Source organism: Ruditapes philippinarum, unplaced genomic scaffold (genome assembly GCF_026571515.1).
Source record: "Ruditapes philippinarum isolate M1 unplaced genomic scaffold, ASM2657151v2 ctg3492_1_1_1_1, whole genome shotgun sequence".
Lineage (NCBI taxonomy): Eukaryota > Metazoa > Mollusca > Bivalvia > Venerida > Veneridae > Ruditapes > Ruditapes philippinarum.
In genome coordinates this window covers 100,766-113,305 of record NW_026860527.1, presented here as the reverse complement: position 1 = coordinate 113,305, position 12,540 = coordinate 100,766, and the positions used below count along the sequence as shown (strand labels likewise).

General features: G+C 32.6%; 1 protein-coding gene across 1 annotated transcript in view; it reads left to right on the top strand.

Moving 5' to 3' along the window:
- LOC132760465 (NACHT domain- and WD repeat-containing protein 1-like) overlaps positions 1-12,540 on the top strand; it is a 40,405-nt gene that overhangs the window by 3,649 nt on the left and 24,216 nt on the right. Inside the window, 7 exon segments of the mRNA XM_060752438.1 lie at positions 1,063-1,191; positions 3,099-3,304; positions 5,447-5,598; positions 6,812-6,917; positions 8,487-8,699; positions 9,280-9,450; positions 9,928-10,087. Of these exon segments, the coding sequence (XP_060608421.1) occupies positions 1,063-1,191; positions 3,099-3,304; positions 5,447-5,598; positions 6,812-6,917; positions 8,487-8,699; positions 9,280-9,450; positions 9,928-10,087 (1,137 nt within the window).

Below are 12,540 nucleotides of genomic sequence, written 5' to 3'. Positions count from 1 at the left end.
CACTTTTGTGCAATCTGTCAAGATATATAGGTACATTTTAAATTATGTGCAAGCTGTTTAAAATATATTTAAAACAGTTTTCTTTTTTGCAATCCCTGAAATATACAGGGATTTTGTTAACCTCTTTAAATTTTTCAAAAAATTAGGTTTCAGTATTTCTATACAATCTGTTTTAAAATATATAGGTTAGTTATACCCCCTATTAAATTTTTCCAAAATTTTTGGTTTAGGATATTTTTAATTTGTCAAGTTTAGGGAAAAATTTCAGGTATCTGTAACTTGTGTTTGGTTAAATTTTGTGCAGTTATTTTTTTACATTTGTATAAAAGACGATTTTTTAAAAAAATTTGGTTTTTTCCAAAACGCTTTTGTAACAGAATATGAAAACCCCTAAAATTTTATAAAAAAGTAGTTTTTTAAAAAAAAAAGGTGTTGTTTTGGGTTTTTTTAAAATTTATAACTAAATTTTATTTAAGACTCGTACATAGCTTAAAAACCTATATTAGACGATGCGTAGAATTCTGTATTGTACTCAACAATGTATAGTTACCTCATAGTATTCTAGAACAAACATGCTTTTCCTTTCTTTCTTAAACAGGCTAAATTGAAGAGTGCTACTATTAATAATGATGAGTGCCAAAGGTTGTAGTGGAAAGAGTGTCACTGGCACTATTGAATAATGATGAGTGTCACTGGTAATATTGATGAGTGCATCTGGAATTAAGGTGTGGTGCCACTGACAATAATTATGAGTGCCAAGGGTAAAAGTGATGAGTGTCACGGGTAAAATTGCTGAGTGTCACTGACAATTATGATGAGTGTCACAGGCTAAAGTAAAGAGTGTTACAGGTTATAGTGAAGAGTGCAACTGGCAATAATAATGAGTGCCCTTTAGGTGATAATGCATTGTCTTCTTATGGGCAGCATGACGGACGAACGGAAAAAGCCAAATTATAATCCTATCAATGTAACGGTGGATACTCAATGAATCAATCAATTAATAAATCGATGAATAAATCAATCAATCAACCATTAAATATTATAATTTAATTATATTTTCAGAATGTACTGGTCCAGAAGAAAAGGTCCAAAGAGCTAGGCAAATGTTGAAGGAATTAAAGGAGGATAAATTGAAAAAATCTCTAGACCCTACAAAAATTCTTAATTACAGCGTCAAATGGAGTGCTACTGGTAATGCAATAATGATCGGTCAAAGCAATACTAATTAAAGTAGTCAATATTTATAAGTCCGAATTTCGTTTTGAAAATTTAATAGACCCTCATTTTAACAAAATTATCATAAGGTTCTTTCTAGACATGTTGACAGAATTTTTTATTTAAAGCCGATTTGCTCTAATATCTGGGACTAGAAAGAACGACTTAATCGAAAAATAGCAAAACTGTTGACCTCTGATATTCTAGCTGGATGATTTCATCACAAGAAATGATCCTACTCCCTTGTTGGATTTGATCTTTAAAGAAAATGCGTAAGTGGTTCATTAAAGAAAATGCGTAAGTGGTGCATTAAAGAAACTGAAAGAAAATACGTAAGTGATGCATTAAAGAAAATAAAAGACAATGCGTAAATGGTTCATCAAAAAAAAATGCGTGAGTGGTTAACTAATGAAAATGAAAGAAAATGCGTAAGTGGTGCATTAAAGAAAAATACTGCGGTTCATTTACCGGTCATAAACAATTGTAAGTTGAGAAATGAAATTTTCAGCCAACATCGGACTACTATCGTCCGTATTTTGGAGCAGATGTTTTACCAAACATGGGGCTAATAAAGGAACAGACCCTTCTTCGGGTCCGGTATTAATATCAGTTGCTTTAACCTAATAAAATGAATAAAATATAGATCCGATGAAAAATAACAAATGATATTGTTTCCAAAAGTAAAATGACATACAAGTACATGAACATTTAATTGTAATACTTAACGCTTCAAAGGGTAGTTTTTTACTTATGATACTAGTTTCCTTTTCATTTTAGATTATAATATCTGACATATGTTTGCGGTTCGGATCGGAATATCCGTCCCGAGGGGACCCGCCTATTGGACGGTTACGAGGTTTGCCAAGTTACCACCCATGGGCGGGTTGCCGAGGGACGGATATTCCATTCCGAACTGCAAACGTAAGCTAAATATTTTTTCTTGCATAATATTCCATATTCCATTATATTTTAAACTCTTTACCTAATTTAAACAATTGTCCATGGCAATTTTGTCATTTCACCCGTAACTCACGTAATTTTATTTCAACAGCGTATGAAGTTACAACTCCATTCATTACGGTAAAATTACGTCATCCTTTACTTGCCATTGTACAGCACGCGACTCATCTGGCACCCAGGCATAAATCAGAGCGGGTCCTGTGATGTAGTGGTAACACTGTATGACTAAAGATAACTCACTGATTACTACTAACACAGTAAAAAATAATCATTATCATTGTTAATCACACAATGCTCAGTTCAAAAGTGAACAATACTCACCAGACAATATTAAAATACAATACTGCTGGCGATTTCTTTGAACGGAAAATCGTAAATAGCAATAAAATTGACTATATTTCAATGGCATGAATATCATGGATATGGCCATTTTGTATAACGTTAGTATAAACAATACTTTAAAATGCCCCAAAACACCTCATACATATCAATTCAAACAATTCCACACGCATTGTTCGGGCGAATGTTACTGTGTTTAACTTGTAATGATGGCCTAATCTTTACACAAAACCTGTAGGCGATTAAAAAAATTCAGTGTTTTAGTTGATTAACTTTCATTTTTCTTGAAAGTCTCAATATAATTTCCACCTTAAATGATAATGATTGAACTGGCAAGAATGATTGTAATTGTACTGGACCACAACTGTTTATTCGAAAATAAGTTTGATTTAGATATATTTTATAAATTTAATGATTATAAACAATACATTGTTAACAAGGGTTGACGCGTACATCAGCGGGTCAACATTGCCTCATTAAAAAGTCACGTGAGTGCTGGAAAGGAAATGAATAAGATACACTTTTCCCATCATTAAAGGTGTATGAATTTATAGATAATTGTTTATTGTTAATGTTGTATTAAGGTATTGATCCAAATTCGTCGGAAGAGCACAAAAAGTACTTAGAATCAATGTGCGACGACTTTGTGCAACACATGATTGGCATGGTGGAAAAGTCTGTAGCAGAAAAAGAAAACATCACCGATCCTCTGAAAGAGGAGTGCCTTCAACACATTCGATTCTGTCAATCCAAATGTGAAGGTTTTACTGGAAGAGAAGAAACATTAGAGGTAAAATGAATGGGTTTTTCTGCACGATTTTCACGTACAAACGATCGATTTATTATGATACATTATAACAGCTGACTTTCTGATTTAATGAGTGCAAGGAAATGTTACTAAGCCATGAAGTGATTTCATTTTAAATAAATATTACTCTGTCGCGAAAACACATTATTTACGTAAAAGTCTGTGATTTTGTTTCCGTGGATTTATGCATTTATTATTATCGCCGTTCCTGAATGACGATATATACAATTAACAAGATTTGAATAATCCTACCTGTACACCGCCTGTGTTCAGCCTATTAAATCGAATGATTTAATATCACATGATAACAAAATGGACGTCAAAAATGGGTGCGTAAAGGGGCTCGCCCATTCGTACAGCTTAACAGAAATATCTTTAAAAAAGATATTCTGTCGAAGTAATTAGTTAACATGCAAAATTAGGTTAGTTATTAGTTTTCAATACAAAAAAAGAAATGTAAGCAATCCTTGCATAACAATGACATGATAATTATTTCTTGTAGCTAAGAAAATATCCATTTTGTAAACATTGAAATTAAATTATATCATAATGATATTGATGTTTTTTTTCAAAATAGGACAATTTCTATTTTAGGTGTCCCTTTTACTTGTTTTATGAATGACTTTTTGTAATAATTTAAAAATTAACCTAAAAGATTTAGAACTATCCTCATTTCTGTACATTTTATTTTAGACCTATTCTTAATTTTTTTTTAATGGTAAACACTATCCTTCACATGTTATTTTAGAATGTTCATAACTATCTTTTTTACTTTTTATTTTGGAAAGACAAATAAGATTCTCCGAAATCAGTTTGTAAGTTTAAAATGACCAATGAAAATTCTTCTTATATTAAGTCCTTCCCTGTCAATTTTACAGGAAATCAAACTGATAATGAACGTACATTGTACTTCGTTCGAGAAAATAATACTATCAATGTTCGAACTCAGTACCAGTCTTTAGGCTCTTGCGGGATAAACACAGCAAATTGCAATATATTCTTGCTGTATGTCGTTTCTGATTAAAGACTTCAGTGTTGTTATATTTTCTGGTCCTTCGGGATCATTGATGCCAACACTATAAAGTGTTGAGAATTGAGTACCGCTCAAGCCGGTGCTAGGGGGCGTGAGGGATGTTGCACTTATACATTATCCCTCATGTACAGACTCAATCAAACCGAGTCTGCAATTCTTAGGTTATTTTGTTGTGATTAATGCTTCCGAGGGATCACTTTGTTTCCAGAATTTTGTACTTCACAACAGCAGGTGTCAAGTGCCGTGTGGCAGCCGTAAAAAGTTGCCCCGTACTTCACTTCAGTGTTGTTATATTTTCTGGTCCTTCGGGATCATTGATGCCAACACTATAAAGTGTTGAGAATTGAGTACCGCTCAAGCCGGTGCTAGGGGGCGTGAGGGATGTTGCACTTATACATTATCCCTCATGTACAGACTCAATCAAACCGAGTCTGCAATTCTTAGGTTATTTTGTTGTGATTAATGCTTCCGAGGGATCACTTTGTTTCCAGAATTTAAATAAAAGTATATCATAAATGTATATTTTGTTTTTCTTATCAAAACTTGAACTTAAAGGGAAAAAAACTTGATCAATGCTTCCTTACGGGTGAGTTTAATACTATGAGAGTTTCCATTGCATCATACCTATAATATAGCAGGTCAGTTAAAGTCCGTTAAAAAACAAAGCAGTCGACGGTGTATAGAACTTAAATTCCATTTATAGAATGCATGAATCAAAACATACACATACATCAATTTTGATGTGAAGCTAGTAACTTAGTAGCTTAATTATTATTTTTGCCGATTGATGCACTTATTAAGTAGCGTATGTAGTCCAAATAATTATACTAAGCTTTTATTGTGATATTTTTCTGTACAAAAATAAATGAGACTCTAGATTAGCACGTCAAAATATTTTGATTAGAACGGAATTGTAGAGTAAACCTAGTATTTGTGTTGGATATATGTGTTAACCGCATACAATAAAGGTATATGGCAAAACAATGAATTATAATATCTATATTCAAGGCTGACCGGCGATTCAAAGCATTTTTTGAAACGCTAATACAAAATGTACTTGTAAAATAGATATTACTATTGATCATTTCCAGAAAATCAAAAGCTACGTGACAAGTTCCGGTGCAGGAGGCAACCAGCCGCTAGTGTTACACGGAACCAGTGGTACCGGAAAAACCTCTATACTCGCCAAAGCTGCTGAGATGGTTAGATCGTGGATGAGTACACCGCCTGTTATCATTTTGAGGTAAAAAAGAAAGACTCATGTTTAAAGAGTTCTTCGCCTTAACACAGGACGCGAGTGTATTGATGGGCAATGTTACTAAAAAGGGTAAAGGCCTCAACAGACGGTAGGATTTAGTTGTACAACACTAATTAATGATAAGATGTAAAGTTTTCACACTTGCATTCAGACGGTAATTCTACACTGTAGGAATCATCCCTTTACATTGATCCTTTATATACTTAACACACTAAGTCTAAATACTTTTTTCGCCATGAGTAATGATTGAATCACCTCCATTAAAAAAAGATTTAATGTGAAGCCTGACCGAGACTCAAACCTATGACCCTTGGAATACCGTACTGCGGCTCTACTGACTCAGCTATCCGGACGCCTACAAACAACCTCACCTCCCCTAATTAGAGAACAGTTCAATACCGTGACATAATCATTTTCGGAACAATTTTGGATTCGGAAATACCACAACTTTGGGTCTCCTGAAGAGTTTTTCAACATCGTTTTACCCCATCTTACTACTATGTTTACCTTTTAGCCCTAATTGTTCTCGAATTTCAATCATTACACCATTTATCAGGAGATAATTTGGTAATCTATTACTTGACATTGTGGGAGGTCTGTACAAATCTTTACGACATGATTTTCAAAATAGAACATGTCCTATCCCTTTGCATCTAGACTTAAGGTTTCCGAATTCAAGAGATAGTAGCATTCACACATTAAGATTTGCCTGTACATCTTAGTTTTAATTGGTGTTGTACTTCAAAATCCTACCGTCTGTTGAGGCCTTAACGCTTTTCACATGGTTAAAAATATGTACGTCTCAACGCAGGGGTTGTCTGCTTTATCGAGATTCTTCTAACGAAAGATAGGTTAAAGTATCTGAGTCCGGACACTAGGTTTAAATATTTTGGCGGGAGCCATCTACGTGCCGGAATTGCTTGCCTCATGATTAAAAGTTTCAGTCTTTCGAATGCAAAGATTCTTTGCTCAGACCTGCTTTGCTTTCACAGTTTTTCCTGTGACACTTATACTCGAATCAGAACAGGAGGATTTGCCATGTAATCTCACCACCTTTTCCATAATCAATTTAAATGTTCTGATGATAACTCTTAACATTTGCATACACTTTCTAGTCATGTTATCCTTAGCATATTTACACGATCAACATTGCTTTACAAAGGCTATTTCAAATATATTTTACTCTTTTGTATTGTAGATTTTTGGGAACATCTCCAGACAGTTCTGATTTGATGTCGCTGCTTTATAGCATATGCTCTCAAATAAGACAGGTCTATAATCTTAGACCACTGCCAAGAACACAGGTTTGTTAAAATGTTTCACTTAGTCTGGGAAGACGTAATGGACGGTTTGTTTGAATTTTTATTTCACAAGACAATATAATTTGACATATGTATCATGCCAAATAGATGTCGGATACCAAAATCTAATTAAAATCAGCTCCTAAAAACGTTATGAATAAGGATCTGACGACCACTGTATGTTTTCACCTCGTGATCTTTCAAAAAGCAAATCATCGGCGAGCTTTCACAATTTTGAAAGCGATGCTGTTACTTATTTTAACTGCTGGAAAACCAATACTTAGTAGGTAATTTTTACCATTTTAAGAAAAATATGTAAGAAATAAGTAGATCTGAAATTTAGTCGGATTGTCGGATACTATATATGTGGAATATATATCGGATAAACATGTATGTTCGAAATACGTGGAATATATATTAGATATGTGTAAGATATACTGGCATATATAACGTATATTTAAAGTATATCGCAGTGAAAACAACAGTCTTTGGCAGACAAAGATTTTGGATGCTGTTGAGAGGTTTTGCTTTTAAATTATAGAGATTAATTTCTTTTGTGGCTATAATTCTGAAAGAACTGATGTTGTTGTGGTTACTGCTCTACAGAGGGTTTCTCTACAGAGTTTGTACTTTATTTCCCTTCCAGATTTTTCCCCCTTTTTGATTGGATATTGATCACCCGAGAGAAATTGATATAACCGAGCCAGACGGGTAATATACAAACTAAATTTCCCCGTTTGGTACCCCACGTTCTAAACAACATGCGCTGTGGCGATGCGCGTACGGTTTGATTTTACGCGATGTAATTCCGATTTACAAGCACTTTTAACTGCCAAATGATAAATATTTACCAAAATAGAGTAATCATACATATTCTCATCAGTATTAAAAACAAATATGACTTTGTGAAAGCTTGATATTAATTCCAAAAAAGTGCGTTCAACAGACTACTCCTTTCCTCTTGTTTATATTCGTTAGGTTCGACAGAAAATACGTCATGTATTTATGTGACGTCATATAGTGATGAAGGGGTATCTAAAGGGAATCTTATTTCGACGTTTCATTTGAAGTATCAATGATTTATTTTAAAATCCCCTTAACTCGGCATGGAAAGGGTAATGAAATTATTATTTGGATTTTGGAGTGATAAATGTGGATATATTAACTGCCGGGATAAAAAATCATGACAGGTAATATACCTACATATATCACTCCAAAACCAAAATAACATATAATATGTCGAATATATACCAGACGTATATCTTTTATGTATTGCATATATGCGTATTATTTTTACGTATGAAACTTGTAGAATATATGCTTGATACACTAGAAATCTCTTTAAAAAGTAGTATAATGTTGAATTACCAGTAGTTTTAGTTAATCTTTTTTAGAACAGATGACCTTAACCTTTTACTGTCATCTTGACCTTTTATTAACACTATTGCCAAAAGTCGCATCATCACTCGTGCATTCCATTGGCATTTTTATAAATTTATATTTTCTCTTTAAGTATTAAACTTAATGTGTGTTTACATGTTTATATTTTTTAATCTTTCTTTCATGCTTTAGAACATAACGGTACAGATAAATGACTTTGAATTGATGATGAAGGAGAGTCGTCCTAACCTTCCTCTGGTGCTGATCCTGGATTCACTTGACCAGCTAGACCACGCCTACAATGCTAGACAAATGACTTGGTTGCTTCCCAAATTAACACCCACAACAAAAGTGATTCTTTCAACATTACCGGAGCCAATTTACCAGTGTTTCCCGGCGTTGCAGGTATACCATTGGCAATTTACCCGAGTGTTTTGCACCAGAGGCCCCTAACATTTGTAAATCACCAATTTATTGGTGCTTACATAACGTTCATTGAGCAGTGTCTATACGTACAAACAGCTTTTTTCTGTTTTCTAAATTCATATACATGTATAAAAGCAGTATGGCAGATATTCAATGGCATATGACAAATTCTGAGAACGTTTGATTCCAAATCTTTTAGGTCCAATGCTATGTCCGACGTCCGACAGGGCAGATGAACCTCACGAAGTAAAAATCAAATGTCTTCTTTTGAAGGAATTACTTTAGATTTTGGTTCAGCTTGTAGCAACTCTGTTTATGCTAATTGAAAGAAAAAATATATAAGTACATGTTGTAGAAGCTGATTGTTATACATGTATTTCCAATTCAATTAGAAACATTGATCTGTGGTAGAGCAAAACTCTTTACTCTCCGTTTTAGTCTCTAAAAGAAACAACATTTTACTGAAATAAAGAACAATATTTACTTATTATTCAGTATCTGAAAAATTGTACATACATATGTATAGAAAATAAAAAATGTTGTTTTTTGTCTTATACAGTCAGTTATCACCACACCAGAAAATTATTTGGACGTTCCAGTGCTTGAAACAACAAGTGTGAAAAGTATTCTAAATAAGTGGCTAGAAATGCAGAAAAGAAAACTGACAGACGAACAACAAACAATAATATTGAAAGGTTTTGAAAAATGTTCTACCCCTCTTTTCCTGAAAGTGAGTTTTTTTGTCTTAGTTGTGTACAATGAATAATTTATAACTTTACTTATTACGACTTTGTACATTATGAGCGGGTTGCACCTTCATCATGCACCTTATTCCGACCAATAGGGTGAAGATAGGTACACCCGCTCTAAATGTTTATATGACTCGCACAACATTTTGGTGATCAAAGGGATTTAAGCTGTTATTGTTGTTACTGTTTCTGTCAATTACACACGGATATATTTTAACAGATATTTTATAATCGGTATTCTAGTTTTATTCTTTTAAAACTAACTATTAAGACATAAGCAAACTATTTTGAATACCTTCAAATGACATAAACTTGTGAATGATAAATTTATTAATCCACAGTGTCTCCTACTTTGCTATATTTTTCTATATTGAATTTAATAATAAATTACTTACATCTCAGATTATTTTTAGCAAAATCTTCTGTGATGAAATGAAAAAATCAGTCTTGTTTTATAGCTATCGTTCGAGGAAAGTACAACTTGGACATCATTTTATCCGCTCGAGAAAACCGTGCTACAATCTACTGTGCGTGAAAGCATTGAACATTTGTTCGAGAAATTGGAGAAGATGCACGGGAAAATTCTTGTAACGAGAGCGCTATCTTATCTTACTTTAGGTAATTAACATCAACCCTTTGTGTTAAAAAGCTGTAGATGCTAATAATGTTTTATATTTGTTTTTTAAAAAACGAAACAATATTAAACCTATTTGCTATAATAAGTAAACAAACAAGCTTGCAGTGTGACGGCCGTAAAAAGTAATAAAAAGTCAGACTGATTTAATTGATCAGTCCAGTCTGAAAGGAACAGAACAGAAATTTATTAGTAAAGGCCACCAGCCTATAACATATACAATTGTAACATTAAAAAAAGAAACAATTTATGCAGATACACTCATCAGTTCATTATAACAATTCGCACACATTACATTTTTGAAGATAGAATATAGACGTATCTTAATCAATACTACATAATCATCTTTTTTCGACTTGTTGCATGATAATTAGCAAGACATTTTATATCATCTTCATTTTTACATGATATATATATATTCAATTTGTGAACTGTTGCACAAGTATAATATTTCTAAGCAATATAGTTTGATCTTAAACATGCATACCGGACAGACAAGAGGAAAGTGAAATTTATTTTTAAATAATCCTAAAGAACATACTTTACAATTCCAATCATTTGAGTTCATCTTGCTATAATATGACTTTTTAGTCATTTCTAATTGTGAAAGCCTTGAACGTTATTGAGCGTAGCAATGTCCGAGTCGGGCAATTCAAATAATCTGAGATATGACCGTTAGAATGATCAAATGCTTTTACATTATCATATATGGTAGCAATAATAAAATTTAAAAGATTCCCCCTTATATAAGCATTGTAGAGTATTTGCCAAAGCTTATGTCGATTGACAGAATTGAAATCAACGAATCCAACATATAATTTGCCCCTTTTCTTTGAAAGTTCATTAGAAATATGTGATTGCAGAGCAAAAGCATTATCAGTTGTACTATTACAAGCTCTAAGTCCAGATTGGGATTCGTCTATTCTATTAAAAACATTGGCATAAAAAGATAGACATCTTTTTAAAAGGGATGTGTATGTCTTACTTAAAATGTTAAGCAAGGAGATTCCGCAATAACTCGCAATAATTGCGATTACCCTTTTTGTACAATGATATGATTATAGCGGAACTCCATGAATCTGGAAATTTCCCTTCAGCAAATAAACTGTGAAATTAAAAAAAAACATTAATGGCATTATTAAATCAAATGTGCATTTAAAGAAATTTTGTGGGAAATCATCAACGTCCGGCGCCTTGGCAGATTTCAATGAACGAATGTTAATTGATATTTCTTTATCTGCAATTTCTGAGTTAAAAATCTTCATTTTCAGTTAAATTTCCACCAACTAGAGCAATTTCTTCTGCGTCTTCATTAACTAGGCCTTGAAATATTTTTTTTAAATGATCTTTACAAGATTCTAAAGGAATACTGCATTTAGTGTTAATATTCGAAGATGGAGACAAAAATACTGGATTTTTTCCAAAACGATCTTGGTTTATTCGAATGTTTTACAAAATCATCGAGCTTGTTATTTAAAAAATGTTTGTTTTTCTGTTCAAAAAGATTTTAAAATTGCTTTTTTAACTTGGATATAATGCTCGGGGTTAGAGTTCGATCTTCATTTTTGATACCGACGTAAATGATAGTTTTTATTCTTTTTTTTAGTATAAAACATTCGTTATCAAACCATTTACGTTCATGATTAAGAACAGTTCGTTTTGTTTCAATTATGCAGATTTTAGATTTGTTAAAAATATCCATTATGGAATCTAGTACAGAATCTATATATTTTAAGATATCTTTAATATCACAAATCATGTTATGTAACTTTTCATTTTTGAAAGTGTAAGTGAAAGTATGTCTCAGATCTGCTACTCTCTTATTACTGAAATTTTAAATGACACGTTCTTTATTATTATTTTTCCTGGTATTAAAATTAAGAACACAACAGTACTGAAAAGATTTACTTCAATTGGTTAATTACTCTATTCACTTATGTCCCCAACTTGAAAATCTTAAATAAGATTAAATACAGATTCTGATGCAACTAAAAAGTCGATTACGCTGATGCCATTACAGCTAATAAAAGTTTCATGACCTATTCCACAATCTTAACCACAGCGTCCATTTGCTATTATATATAAGGACTTTGTTTTACAAAAAATCTAATTGCTGAACGCCCGACCTGTTACTGACTGAATCACACGATTGTTGCAGCGGTAATGACTTTGACAAAATGACATCATAGTCCAGTGATATTGAAAAATTAGAAATATTTTCAATATAATCTTTATGGTTACTTGTTCGTGCATTTAAATCGCCTGGTATGATATAATCAACCCCAGAAAAATTTTTATCGAGTTCAAAAAGATAATGTTCTAACATTTCTCAAATTTTAAATGATTCATACATATATGCCTGAGAATGTTTTTGGGGTAAATATACGATGCATTAAATGATATCTATATTTGCATGAAACAATCATATATTCTCATA